Below are 14043 nucleotides of genomic sequence, written 5' to 3'. Positions count from 1 at the left end.
TATGTTATTTATATTATTTAGATTCTCCCGACTATTGTTCTCGTCTTGAATATCATTTTCACAATGTTTTCGTTGATGTAACCTCTAACCTTCTTCAGGTGTATCTTGTTGGACTTGGGAAATCTGCACAGAATTTCAAACAGAACAATTTAATTCAGGTGGGTGGGGGTAGCATGCTCTCCTTCTGTTAACCATAACTGAATAGAAGTCCTAAGTAATTGGCAATTATATTTTCAGTTGCTCACATTGAGGATTAATCCATGAACTTTCAGAAGAACGTCACTTTTGCAACTTAGTTTTTCCAAGTACTCTAACCACTGCACTATGGGTCCTTGGGAATATACTTGCGGTTGGTCAGAGGTTACATCGGAGGAAACGTTGTGAAGATGACACTCAAGATGAGGACAGTAGTCTGAAGAATCCAAATAATCCTCATCTCAAAAATTCAGAAACATGATATGTTTTTATGTTTTCATCTTGATTACGTTTAGTTAAAAAAAAAAAGAAATCAAAACAAGACAAATCGAAACAAAGAAATGCTTTCATTAACCCTAAACCACCATTGTTTGTTTTTGCAGAGCCGGCTCCAGTTATGTGTTTTGAGAAGTTGTATATATGGTTACGGTTTGTCGAGAGGAACATTATATACCCAGTCGTCTTTCTTTGTGCCTTAACACTATCCGCCCCAACCATTGTGAAAAAATTTGGACTTCAGTAAGTAAAACCATTTGATTTCTTTATCTATTAATTAAAAAAATTTTTGTTCTTTCAAAAATAAGTCACTACTTAAAAAGGCCAAAGTCCATTTGAGGATAAATTTTGATGAGATGGATGGATTATTCGTTGAATGATGAAGAGTATTATTTGAAGGTTGGAAATGATGAATGAACAAAGTCAGCCTTGGTGACTGGGATGATGAAAAAAAACAAAAAAACAAATGCAATGAATTTAACAATATTGATTTTTATTTTTTTATTTTAAAGATTGATTCTGTAAAAAATATTTCTTTTTTTTTGTAGGAGAGATTTAGAAGGCTATTACAATGCGAGGAATGAGATATAGTTGGTGTTGATGAGGAAAGACGAAAACAAGTGGCAATTTACAAATAAATAAGTATATATACATAGATGTCTATATATACATATTTATTGATTTGTATGAAGTACAAATGTCTTACTTGTGGTACCTGTGACAATATCCATTATATTTCGGGGGAAAAAATTCCCCTTTTCAAATTCAACCGAGAGCATCCCATCCCACACTCCTTCTCCCCTCCTCTTTCACCTCCTCCTCCTTTGTTAACCCATGCAAGCCAGCCAGCAACTCGCTTGACCTATATGGACTAGGGCATTCCACTGAACAAGCAACAACATGAATAAATAAATGAATAATACAAAGCAGCAGAAAACAAAAAAAGGCAATGAAATAGATATAGAATATACAAAATAAAATAAAGATCCTGCAAAAGCAACAAGTTATGAACTAGGGGGGGACAAAATATATATAAAAACAAAAAAGAAAAAAATCTAACAACTATAACAATAATGTTAATTACCCAAAACACGCTATACATATAAACCCCCTCCTTACATTTGCTGTGAGGCTCCACATAGCCATTTAATTCATTTTTTTCGCTCCTTCATCCAGTATGCTTTGAATAGATCCGTTACATCCACCATTTGAAAAGGGGAAATTTTTCCCAAAATATAATGTATATTGTCACGTACAACATACTACACAAGTAAGACATTTATACTTCATACAAATGAATAAATATATGCATATATAGACATACATATGTATATACTTATTGCTTTGTAAATTGTCACTTGTTTTCGTCTTTCCTCATCAGCTCCGACTATATCTCATTCCTCGCATTGTTATAGCCTTCTAAATCTCTATTACATACCTATCCCATACAATGCTTCAAGCAAACTACATATTTTTATCCCTTAGTCTGAGCCAGACAGTTTGCAACAACCAAAAAACTACTTTTTTTCTTGCCAGTTTTGGTTCGGTGATTGTGGTCGTGTGTGGACTGAAGCTGCTAAGATTTTCCTTCTCCGATACCCTCAAGCAACACATGATCTTGGCTTTCACTGTTCTGTTCTTCAAGTACGACTACAAGGCAGCGACTGAAACATTCCTTCTAGATTTCTTTATCATGTCTATTATTTTTTGCAAAGTAAGTATACACACAACAAAGGTTTGTTGTTTTTTACTCTATGTAATCGATTAGCAGGGCTACCCGACAATGTCTAGGGCAAAAATTTAACCCACTTCTATTAAAACTTGTATCTCTACTTTTTTTTTTTCTTTCTTTTTTCCTCCCTCTCCCTAAACCTCCTCTTTCTCTTTTGCCCAGATCATTCCTTTCTAGCTGAATACACACATACACCTTCCCCAAACACACATACATGCACAAATATATATACATGCACTCACACGCATGCGCATGTACACACAGCTCCCCTTTACATAATAGATTTCTCATGGAATTAGTCGGCATTTTATTTCTGACTTAGTACATAATAACATTGAAAAACCAGCTCCGACGAAACCTGATCCAGTTGACCCCCAAAGAACGAATAATTTTCTTCTAAATTTTTGATATTTTACATCTAAGGCAATGCTGGTTAAGACAATGCTAACATTGTGGTTATATTATTTTAATTGAAATTCATTATTGAGATTAGTATTATTTATATTTATTTATTGCGGACTTTATTAGTTGTGGTGCAGTTGATAGAGACATTGAATCTCTACGGTTCCAGATGAGCATTGTCTGAAGATAGCGGTTTCAATCCTACCCAAAGCCGGCAAGAGGCTTACTTGACCAAAATGTGGTGAGATGACAACAACTACGGATAGCAGTGATTGCCGAGAATGCAGTTAGGAGATTCGAAGTTCCTATCCATCGCGGTTACCACCTGACGAAGGCCAGAGGAATAGTTGGCTGAAACGTTGTGAAACAACAACTAATAAAGATGAGAATAATAGTCCGCAATAAATAAATTAATATTGTGGTTGTTGCTTTTGTAGTTTTTGACTTTCTAAATAAATTAAAAGGAAAACTGTTTAGTACATAGGTATCTACACCAAAAGTTATGTTTTTTTTTTTTTTTTTTTTTTTTACACAGGAATCACCACTTATTAAGGTCCGGAGGCCACTCGAGGATAAGGATTAATGGGTATACAGTAGTCAATGTGATTATAGCATAGTAAACATAAGTAGTGGGAATTTTGTTAATTGGATTACTCAGGGTGACGGTTTATCAAGAACTTGTTTACATTGGACTTGAAGACAATCAGATTGTAGTCAGCTGGAAAGCAGGCAATTGGAAGAGAGGTCCACAGGCGCGCAGTTCTCAGAAAGAAGCTTTGTTCATGGAATCTACATTTAGGTTTAGGCACAGATAAAGAGTGTGGGAAAATATTGATAGTGTTTTCAGCTAGACAAGTGTTTTTCATGAAAGATTGGCGACTGGGGACCTTAGATTGGAGCTCAGACGAGCACTTGCCATGAAAATAATGATAAAGCAGAGACAGGCCCACAACGTCTCTTCTGTGAGAAAGATGTTGCAGGAAAGAGAAAAGGGCATCCCCTTTAGGCTACAAAGTCTATTTTGAACTCCGTCAAGGTAGAAACTGCATCTATCAGCTTCTGCCCAGATGTGGCAACAGTACTCCATCGTTGACCGTACCTGGCTTTTAAATAGGTAGAGAATTGCATCAGGAGTGAGATATCTACTGTAGTGGTAGAAGAATCCCACCATTTTTCCAGCGACCTTGGCAATGGATTTGATATACGTGTTCCATTTCAGGTCAGACGTAAAGGTCAAGCCCAGAAGCTTGTCAAAACTTGGAGCCTCCCCAAGACGAGAGCCATTCATTTCAACTGGTGCCAGATTGGCATCAGAGCGTAGATTGTGTAGAGATGGAGTCATTAAAAGTAACCAGCCACCTCTTTCCCCATTGTACCACATGCTCAAGATCAGAAGAGAGAGAATGATAATGATGTGGTTCTCTATTGATTAAGTGTGTCTGTATTAATTGGTAAAATACAGAAACTGGGGTTATTTAAAATTCAACTAGATATTTTTTTTTACTAATTTTTGGTGAGGATATTTATTTTTGCATGATGTATTAAAGAGTTTATATTTAGAATGCGATTTTTACTTCTGGCCAATACTATATAAGCACCGAAAAAATTTTTCTCCATAAATGTTTCTTTTTTGTTTAACTCTTATTGTTCATCATCTCTTTTTTTTTTTTTCCTCCATTTTCAGTTCTGTGATCTCCTGCTGAAATTAAAGTTCATCTTTACTTATATTGCTCCCTGGCAGATTACCTGGGGGTCAGCCTTTCATGCATTTGCTCAGCCATTCAGCGTACCTCGTATCCTTTGTCTTGCATAAATGTTTTTTATATATTTTTCACCCCATATTGCCAGTTAATTTAAGGGCTACTATTTTGGACCAAATCTGAGATGTCTGTTCACATTACATTTAAATTTCTGCATATCAGTACAGTTAGACGTCAAACAATATTCATCAAGGATGGTTTAAACTGGCTCCTCTCATAGAACCTGCAGTATCCTGAATGAAGGTAAACTCCACATGATGGTCCCCAACAGCTAAGATATTTATGGGCAACCAACTTCGGGGCAAGTGGCAAACAACCTTAAACCTGTGGATCGGAGCTAGGTTTGACATCAGCTTTAGCTTTTGTATCAATCTTGGAGTGGTTTTAGAGTTATTGTTTAGTACAGTAATGGAAAAAGGAGACCGAGAAGAAATTCCAAAGTCTTGCAGTTCGAGGGGGAAAAAAAAAAAAGCTATTAGAGTACAAAGCTTTCCAGCATCTATGAGATGTTTGTATCCGTTACATTTAAATTTCTGCATGTGTAACAAAGTGCAGACATGCGTATGGCAGCTGTATGCAACTGCCAAGCCGTGTACAAAGTGACGTCACGGTAAGGAAAAAGAAAAAGACTACGAAAAGAACATGTGCACAGACCTGCGGACATGTTAGAGATCACAATCACGTTAGAGACGTGAGTGATGTCACAGCCATAACAAGAAGTCCCGTGTGAGAGGAGAATAATGAAGAAAGGGCTTTTCTTAAAACCTGTGAGTTGAAGTTTTTTTCCTATTCTTTGTCTCCTTTGTGACTGACTCTACCACATGTTGGGTTCTGAGTGTCTACCCTAGGACCAGCGACAAACACTGTAACCTGTTGGTCAGAGCTAGGTTTTATATCAGCTTTAATGGTGTGTAACCAGATCTTCAGCTGACCCCCCCGGGCATCTTCGCCAATCATGGAATGATTCTGAAGCTATTGCTTTGTGAATGAGTACACAGACTGAGAGGAGAGGAGGCTGGAATTTCCATTGTTTATTTTCCTGCTTGCCTGGGCACAGTTCACCAGTTAATATATTAAGAGATTGCCCAAGTGTTCAGATCCACTTATTACCATACCCCCCCCCCCCTCACAATGTCCTAAACTCTGATCCACAGTGTGTGTTACAGATCTAGGAGAGATGAAGAGGACTATCCAACCTCCACAATGTCTCTCAGCCAGATGATCTTTGCTGTGTCTGACCCATGGATGTGAGACTTCCACTTTTTTTTTATAAATCAGAAAAAGGCAGACTTTAGTTTTTCTTCTTCAGAAAAAAAAAACTTTTTTCACTTTAAAGCAAACACAAATTTCTACCGAATTGCTTGGGATTTTACATACTTTTTTGTATTTTCTTATTTGGCTTGATCTTATTTCAGTTTCTGTTTTCTCTCTCTCTTCCTATTTTTGATTCATTCTGCTTTGCTTCATTTCAAACGATTCAGAGAGGTAGACGACTTATTTACTCAAAGAATGATTTCTTTATTTTTGGTTAATCGTCCTAAAAAAATATAATGGCCTGGAAATGGTAAGGATTTGTAGGAATGAAACTTATATTCACATATATTACAGGCAAAATCGAACTGAGAATACCATTGCTCAACTGTAGGACGTTTGCACACGTCCAGGTTGGTCACGTGCCAATCTGCGGGCACCAGTCTCGATCCCGGAAGTGACGTCACCAACGGAAGTGACATCATGAGATAGTCGATTAATCCCCTGGAGGGGCGTCTCCAACAGTATCATTTTATGTTAAATTTTGTATAGTGTGGGACCACAAGTTCGTAAGTTGGTGAGGTACCATGGTCCTTCAGGGTAAGAAATTCATCTTGGTTTGAGCTATTTTTTTCATTGACCAAAAACATCTCAGCTAACTGAAACCCCTATTATTGGCTCCCTAATAAGTAAACAAAAATCATCATCATCAACACAAATTTTAACATGGGTGGAGGGGACAGTCACTGTGTATGTAATGTTTGAGAACCAAATAACAACCAGATAATTTATTTTTCTCTTAACTATTTGAACCCAGATTCAGCTATGCTGTTCGTTCAGGCAGCAGTCTCAGCAATTTTTTCCACCCCACTCAATCCATTCCTCGGGAGTGCCATCTTCATTACATCTTATGTCCGGCCGGTCAAGTTTTGGGAGAGAGATTATAAGTATGGATTTTTAACAATTTATGTTCTTGCATTCTTTTTAATTCTTAATATTTTAAAATTCTTAAATTTAAAAAAAAAAAAAAAAAAAATTTTTATTAATTAATTTGATAAAAAAAATTTTTTAATTAATTTGATAAATTTTTTTAATTAATTTGATAAAAAAATTTTTTTAATTAATTTGATAAATTTTTTTAATTAATTTGATAAAAAAAATTTTTTAATTAATTTGATAAATTTTTTTTTAATTTGATAAAAAAAAAATTTTTTAATTGTTTTTAAATTAAATTTTTAAAGTCTGAATTTTCAAGTCTTACTTTTGTTTATTTTTTTCTATTTTCATTTTTCATCTTTTTAAATTTTTAATTGCTTTCATCCTTTTTCTGTTAATTTTAAAATAAATTTGTGGAAAAAAACAAAACTTTTAAATTAAAAATAAAATTAAAAAAAATGTTTTTTTTTCATGAATTACAAAATAAAAAAATACTAATTTTTTTTAAATTATAAAAATTGATAACTAAAATTTTTTAATTAAAAAATAAAACGTTTAGTTTATAATAGGAGTTAAAATAAAACTTTTTCAACCAATAATAAAATAGTATGAAAATGTTATTTATTTTTTTTTTTTTAATGAAACTTTTTTTAATAAAGTATGTGTGTGTGTTTCTAGTGTCAATAACTTTCATAATTATATAAGTATTGCATGATAATAATTCATTTAAAAAAAATTATTTAAATTTAAAAAAAAAAAATGAAATAGCATAACATAAAACAAACTTTAAAAAAATAATTCATATTATTTGGATACTTCGGCCTACTATTTTCATTTTGTGTGTTATTCTCGCGTTTCAGTTGATGTAACCTCCAACCTTCTTCAAATGTACCTTGTTGAATTCTGGAATCTGCATGAAATTTCCAACAAAATCATTTCTTTAACCACTGGAGGTAGCATGCTCTCATTCTATCAGCTATGACTGGGTAAGCTCCAAGTAATTCGGAATTGTATTTTGAGTGGCACCTGCACTGAGAATTGAACCTACAACCTCCAAAAGAGTAAAATTCAGTTGTAAGTTACACTTTCTTGGAGGTTGAAGGTTCAATTCTCAGTTTAGGCGACACTCAAAAATACACTTGCGAATTACTTAAGACTTTTATCCAGTCATGGTTGATGAAACAAGAGCATGCTACCCCCGTGAATGTTTCTGTTTGAAAATTTGTGCAAATTTCCAATTTCAACAGAAAGATTCATGAATTCGACAAGATGCATCTTAAGAAGGTCTGAGGTTACATTGACAGAAACATTATTTTTAATTGGAATTCATTGAGATTAGTATTCTTTATTTATTTATTGTGGACTATTATCCTCATCTTTCAAATGTTGTTTCACGACTTTTCGGCCAACTATTCCTCTGGCCTTCGTGGTGAGGCGACAACAACTATGGAAGGTAGTAATTGCCGAGGATACAGTTAGAAAATTCAGAGTTCCTATCTCGTCATGGTTACCACCTGACGAAGGCTAGAGTAATAGTTGGCCGAAACATCATGAAACAACAATCAGAAGATGAGGATAATAGTCCGAAATAAATTGGCAGAAACGTTGTGAAAATAATACAAATAATACAAATAATAGTCATCTCAAAAATTCAGAAAGAAAAAAAAAGAAAAAAAAAATCCTATTAAAAAAGTAATTGAAATACTTCTAACAAACACACCGATATATAAGTACATAAGAGTTCCAGTCAGTTTGAGAGTTTTTGTTTTATCGAGCTCGTATTTAATATCTCTTAAGTATACACGATACATTTGATATACTAACTATATTTCAATATCGGAGCTGGCATTGTTAGATGTGTTTGTTGCAGTAAATTTGTGATTTTGCAATTCTGCAGTTTATCAAAAAAAAAAATAAAATAAGGGAGCAACAATCTAGTTCAAACTAGTTCCACACGATTGAAATGATTTTAGGAATTAAGAAACATTGTTTCGTATGGAAATCGCTTTAGACAACGCATGAAGCTATTTGATATAAGGAGCTATCCTTTTTTGTTGTTATTCCTGACTAAAATGCATTAACAAAATTTATTTCAGCACAAAGAGAGTTGACCACAGTAACACTTGTCTTGCCTCCCAATTAGATAGAAATCCAGGTCAGTTTACTTACATGCTTTCTTTGTGAAATTTCAGATGTTTCAAGTTGTTCTTATATATATATATATATATATATATATATATGATTAGTTTTTTTTTTTTTGGAAAAAGAATTCCAGCAGAGTGCTCAATTAAAAGGAAAATCCAAATTTTAAGAGCGTACTTATATTTTGTGTACAGAAAGTTGTTAGTTGAGACAGGTCATTGGTACCGTCGGTTTCAAGCCCGATAATAAGGCCCGTTTAAGGTATCCTTATCAAGCTCTCTTCAGCCAATATTCGTCTCTTATATATATATATATATCGTCTCTTATGTATGTATATATATATATATATATATATATATATGAATAAAATAAAGCAAGATATAAATGATGCTTTAGACGTTATGTGAATAAAAAGGAAAAACCTAAAAGAGTAAAAACAAAATTAAATCAACGTTTCGTCCCCCATTTCAAGGGACATCATCAGGATTTCTAGGCGAGGATGTACAGGAAAACGGTCATATCACATGCGAAAGAGGAGAAGTTTAGTTCTCTTTCTGTTCTGGAGAGAAAAAAAAAAAACAGAACAGAAAGAGAACTAAACTTCTCCTCTTTCGCATGTGATATGACCGTTTTCCTGTACATCCTCGCCTAGAAATCCTGATGATGTCCCTTGAAATGGGGACGAAACGTTGATTTAATTTTGTTTTTACTCTTTTAGGTTTTTCCTTTTTATTCACATATATATATATATATATATATATATAAACACACACACACGCATTAGTGTTGGGACGATTAATTGGAATCATGAATCAGAAAAAAAACGGAACTTTTGGGGGTGTCGGAATCGGTAAAATTTGTATGTTTTCCGATGCTAAAATGATTCTTTTTGGGGTTTTTTTTTTTTTTTTTTTTGATTTTGTTTAAAGCAAAATCTTCCATTGCTGTTAATAATGATAAAATAATAAATATTTATTGATTTTAAGCAAACAGTAAAACGAAAATCTATAGATCAACCTATAGTGTTATTTTTTATTTTTTTTTTTTTTTTTTTTTTTTTTTTTTTACATTTGAGAAAATATCTGCATATTTAACGTTTTATGGTAATCAAGAAATTTAATATTTCTGTTGTTAAATATGTAAAAATTTGAAAACGAATCTGAATCAGTAATTGTATTATTTGAATTTAGTGTGGAATCAAGTGAAAATGGAATCCTCATATCACTAATGCGAGTGTGTGTAAAAAAAAAAAAAAAACTGAACTAAAAACTCATTTGACTTTTGTTTCTTCCTGTGTTTAATTTTTTTCTTTTGTCTTTTTATACATTGTCTCCATTTCATATTGTGTGTTTTATCCTGATATATATTAGCTTCTTTGCCTGTTAAAAATGGGCAAACGTTATAGCCTGTTGACTTAGAATAAGTGCTTTATGCCAAAGGTGATGGTTGAATGTGGTTAAATTTTTCATTTTTTCTTTAAATACTAATCCATAATCATTCCTGTACTTCGAACAGATACCATAATACTTAGTTTATTTCACCTGACCATAGTAAAGGTCCATACAATTCATGACAGTAACAGCGAATTCATAGCTTTGCTATGAGATTCATTTGCTAAAATCTTCCCTCTGATAAAAAGAATGCACTCTTTGAAACGCTGCGAATTAAGAAACTCTTGATATTTCTTTTTGAATATCCTGTTGAACAATAAATTCTTGTAAATTCTAATTTACAGTCTCTGCATTATATATATATATATATATATTTATATGTATATATATATATACTCGGGTTTTTTTATATTCAAAAGTAATGGACTAATGAATTCAACGAGGTTGTTAGATAGTGCTCAATAAAAAGAGCTGATACTACTTGTTTATTGTTATATAAACATGCTCACATCCCGCTGCTACAAATAGCCACTTGTTTCAATCAAACAACAGATATCATCAGGCAGTTACTTGACTATTCAAAAGTTCAATGAATAACCTTCATTGAACTTTTGAATAGTCAAGTCGCTGCCTGATGATATCTGTTGTTTGATTGAAACAAGTGGCTATTTGTAGCAGCGGGATGTGAGCATGTTTATATAACAATAAACAAGTAGTTATATATATATATATATATATATATATATATAATGCAGATAATGAGATGAATTAGATCACAGGTTAATCGATCTTGTTGTTCAAAGTCTTACAAATATTTTTGGGAGGTAATATTTTTATGTAAGTCATTTCAAGCCAAATAAAATTGCTCAATATGCTAGATAGAGCAAATTAAAAATTGTAGGTTTTGTATTTAAATTTCTTTCAGAAAATATAATTTTCAAAACAAAAATTTATTGTTCGAACGAGGAATACAACATTTAAAGTAACTTAATCCATGGATTTTCGATGTATGGTTCATCTCCTCAGAGGAAAGTCATTACCAAAATATTTATTATGGATTGATATTATTTTGCTATTTAGGACATACATTGAAAATATAAAATTAAAGGGACATAGAAAAGGAAAAATAGATTGAAGCAAAAAAAAGGACATGGAGTTCAGACATCCAATTAGAGTGGTACTCCTGGAATAGAAAAGAGTGTTGTTTTTACGTTCCAGACTTGATCTTTTTTTCTTTGCTATGGGAGATAAATCCTGTGTTTGTTTAAAAAAAAAAAAAAAAAAAAAAATTGAGGAGGGGAGTTTACGTTTACCGTGTAGTTTACAACCTTGTCACTCAACTTAAGTTAGAAAAAAAAAAAAAGGGTTAACTGCCCTAAAAATTTAGAATAGCCCTGGAATGGAATAATATTTTATGTTATATTTATCAACCAAACTCATTCGTTACTCTAAATTATGAAATAATAATCTTTTTTTTTTTGGGGGGGGGTCAAGTTTTCAGGGTATCCACAATTCAAACGTAATTACTTAAAAAAAAAAAAAAAAAAAAATAGAATCTCATTTTTGGCAGTGGGTAAGTGGAATTCAAGTGAAGAGTGTTAACCTATAAATTAGCCAATATGAAGATTGCCGCATTGAAGGTAAAATCCAATCATGCTCGATCAAGTATCCAGAATGAAAGGCAACGTTCCTTTGCAAAAGTAGAATCATAAGGTAAAATCCAACTGGTCAAAATGTAAATTACTATTAGCAAAATCTTCATATATACATATATGAAAGCGATTGGAGTGATGAAAAGCTAAAATGGTGGAGAGTACAAGAGTGGGAGTTCAGCCTATACACAGAAATACCGAAACTAAGTTTTAGCGGGTTATTCCGACCTTCTAATTTTTACATGAAATATCGATCTCTTCTGGCATCTTATTTTGATTTCATTTTGTGCGATTTTATTTTCTTTAATCCTCTTGTTTCTAATTTTACTCATACATTTTGTCAAAATTTTAGTCTTAAAGTCTATATCGTATTCCTGTTTGTCACTGTTGTTAAATTCAATCGAAAGAAAAAAAAATCTGTCGTTATACATGTTCTCCTCGTCTGCTTTTGTTTGTTTTCTTTATTGACTCGCTTAGTAATTGATTTTAGTTTTTGTCAGAATTTCGCTTATATTAAAAACAAAAATAAATATCTGTACGTACCTGTGAGGAAATGGAAATATATTCCAAAAAATTACGTAAATTGATCAGAAAGTTTTGTTTTTTATAAAGAAAATCATTTTTTTAGCAATTAATGCAAATTCGTAGGCATTACAAAATAAATCTAGCAAGTTTTGAATTATGGTTGAGTTATCTGCCTTTGTTTCTTGAAATTTTTTTCGAAGTGGCAGATGAGACAGTCATTTTTCAGATACTCATAAAATTTGATTTTCCTATTTAAAAATCAAACTATATTGATTTACATAATTTTTGGAATATGATTTTTTTGTCACGGGTGTGTGCATCATGCAGATTTTTCATGTTTGTTTTTTGTTTTTTTTAACATGGTAGGAATTCTAGACAAGAACCTTTCTCTCCCCCTCCCTCCTTCAATTAAATATATTATTGTCTTTATACTGCCCTGCTTTGTACGGCCTTCATAACGTGTTATTCTTTATTTAAAATTTGATTCTCTTAAATGCCTGTATATTTTATTAGTTGTCTGGCAAGGCTACAGAGGAGACAACCAAGCAAAAAAAAAAAAAAACCCTAAGCAAAATTCATTCCAAGGTGGCAAAACTAAAAGTGGCCTGCCAGGGCACTATATATATATACAAATGTAGGTAAATTTGGGCATATTTTATTGGTTTGAAAATATAGGTTCTTTTTTACCTACTGTCATAAAATTTTAACCATAGAATAGTATTATAATCTTCAAAAAGTCTGCAAATTTTCATGTAGTTTCGTCACGTAGAACCAAAAATGTGAGCACTTCATTATTCAAGTATATATATATATATATATATATATATCACCTTTTTTGGCAACTTTATAAATTCCAAATCTCGGTGACCAATGATGAGAATTTGACAAATGAAGGCTTGTTGGAAAGGTAATGACCTGAGTTGTGTAGTGAACTATGTGGCATATTCCCTTAAGGTCGCACATTAAGGGAATAATTCATTATCCAGAGCCTATTTTTGGCACTTTTTTACAACCATAAAATATTTCAATCAGTTATTTGTTTTCTAAGTTTTGCATATGAATTACAAAATATTTGATATTTCCCCAAAACCTCTAGTTTTGATGGAGGGGTTGACTAAAGCTTGTTGTATGATTTAAAATGATCTGAAATAACAGCAAAGGGAGACTTGATTCCAAATATTTCTAATATGTTATATCTTCAAAACATGCCCGGGTGTTTGGAGGTGTAAAAGAAAAAAAAAGTTTTAGTAGCAAGGTAGGCTTGAACCCTGAAGCCTTGATGCAAAGGTGGAAACGAAAGGGAAAAGCCAGATACCTAACCATCTTAGCCACAAGGGGAGAGGAATTGATAAGTATCTTAAGTTAACGTTTATAATGTGAAATTGACAGGTGTGAGGAAAAGTCGCGTGATGTTTGACCTTGAAACATGACGTAAGCAATGGCTGTTAAACAGTTACGATTTTGGGCGGGACAGTTTTTACCGAACTTTGTGGAAGAAACAGCAGCTCCCCCGTTTATTAAGGGAGTGTCTCGAAATGAAAGCAACTGTCTGATATGATGGTGAAAAGCTGACATTGAATAAACCTTTACATCGCTTTCTGGAGACCACCGGCCATGGGCCGGGGAGATGGCTATTTGAATCAAGTTTCACTTTTTTTATACCGAAAAACGAAAGCAACACGTGGCGATCCAAAAATTTGGAATATATAGCTTTTCAAAGTCAGGCAAATTAAATAGGCAAGCGACCCCCGTTGTTAATTTGTAGATGTTTATTACCGTTT

The 14043-nt window shown here is 32.8% G+C and overlaps 1 protein-coding gene across 13 annotated transcripts in view; it reads left to right on the top strand.

Moving 5' to 3' along the window:
• LOC145255819 (pecanex-like protein 1) overlaps positions 1-14043 on the top strand; it is a 269992-nt gene that overhangs the window by 236906 nt on the left and 19043 nt on the right. For all 13 annotated transcript variants that reach the window (XM_080114531.1, XM_080114532.1, XM_080114536.1 and 10 more), the window contains 5 exons: positions 579-714; positions 2008-2185; positions 4290-4398; positions 6434-6563; positions 8649-8707. In XM_080114531.1, the coding sequence (XP_079970657.1) occupies positions 579-714; positions 2008-2185; positions 4290-4398; positions 6434-6563; positions 8649-8707 (612 nt within the window). The remainder of the gene's footprint in view (positions 1-578; positions 715-2007; positions 2186-4289; positions 4399-6433; positions 6564-8648; positions 8708-14043) is intronic.

Source organism: Euprymna scolopes, chromosome 31, assembly GCF_053919585.1.
Source record: "Euprymna scolopes isolate OS-2025 chromosome 31, ASM5391958v1, whole genome shotgun sequence".
NCBI lineage: Eukaryota > Metazoa > Mollusca > Cephalopoda > Sepiida > Sepiolidae > Euprymna > Euprymna scolopes.
This window is presented reverse-complemented; position numbering and strand designations above follow the sequence as displayed.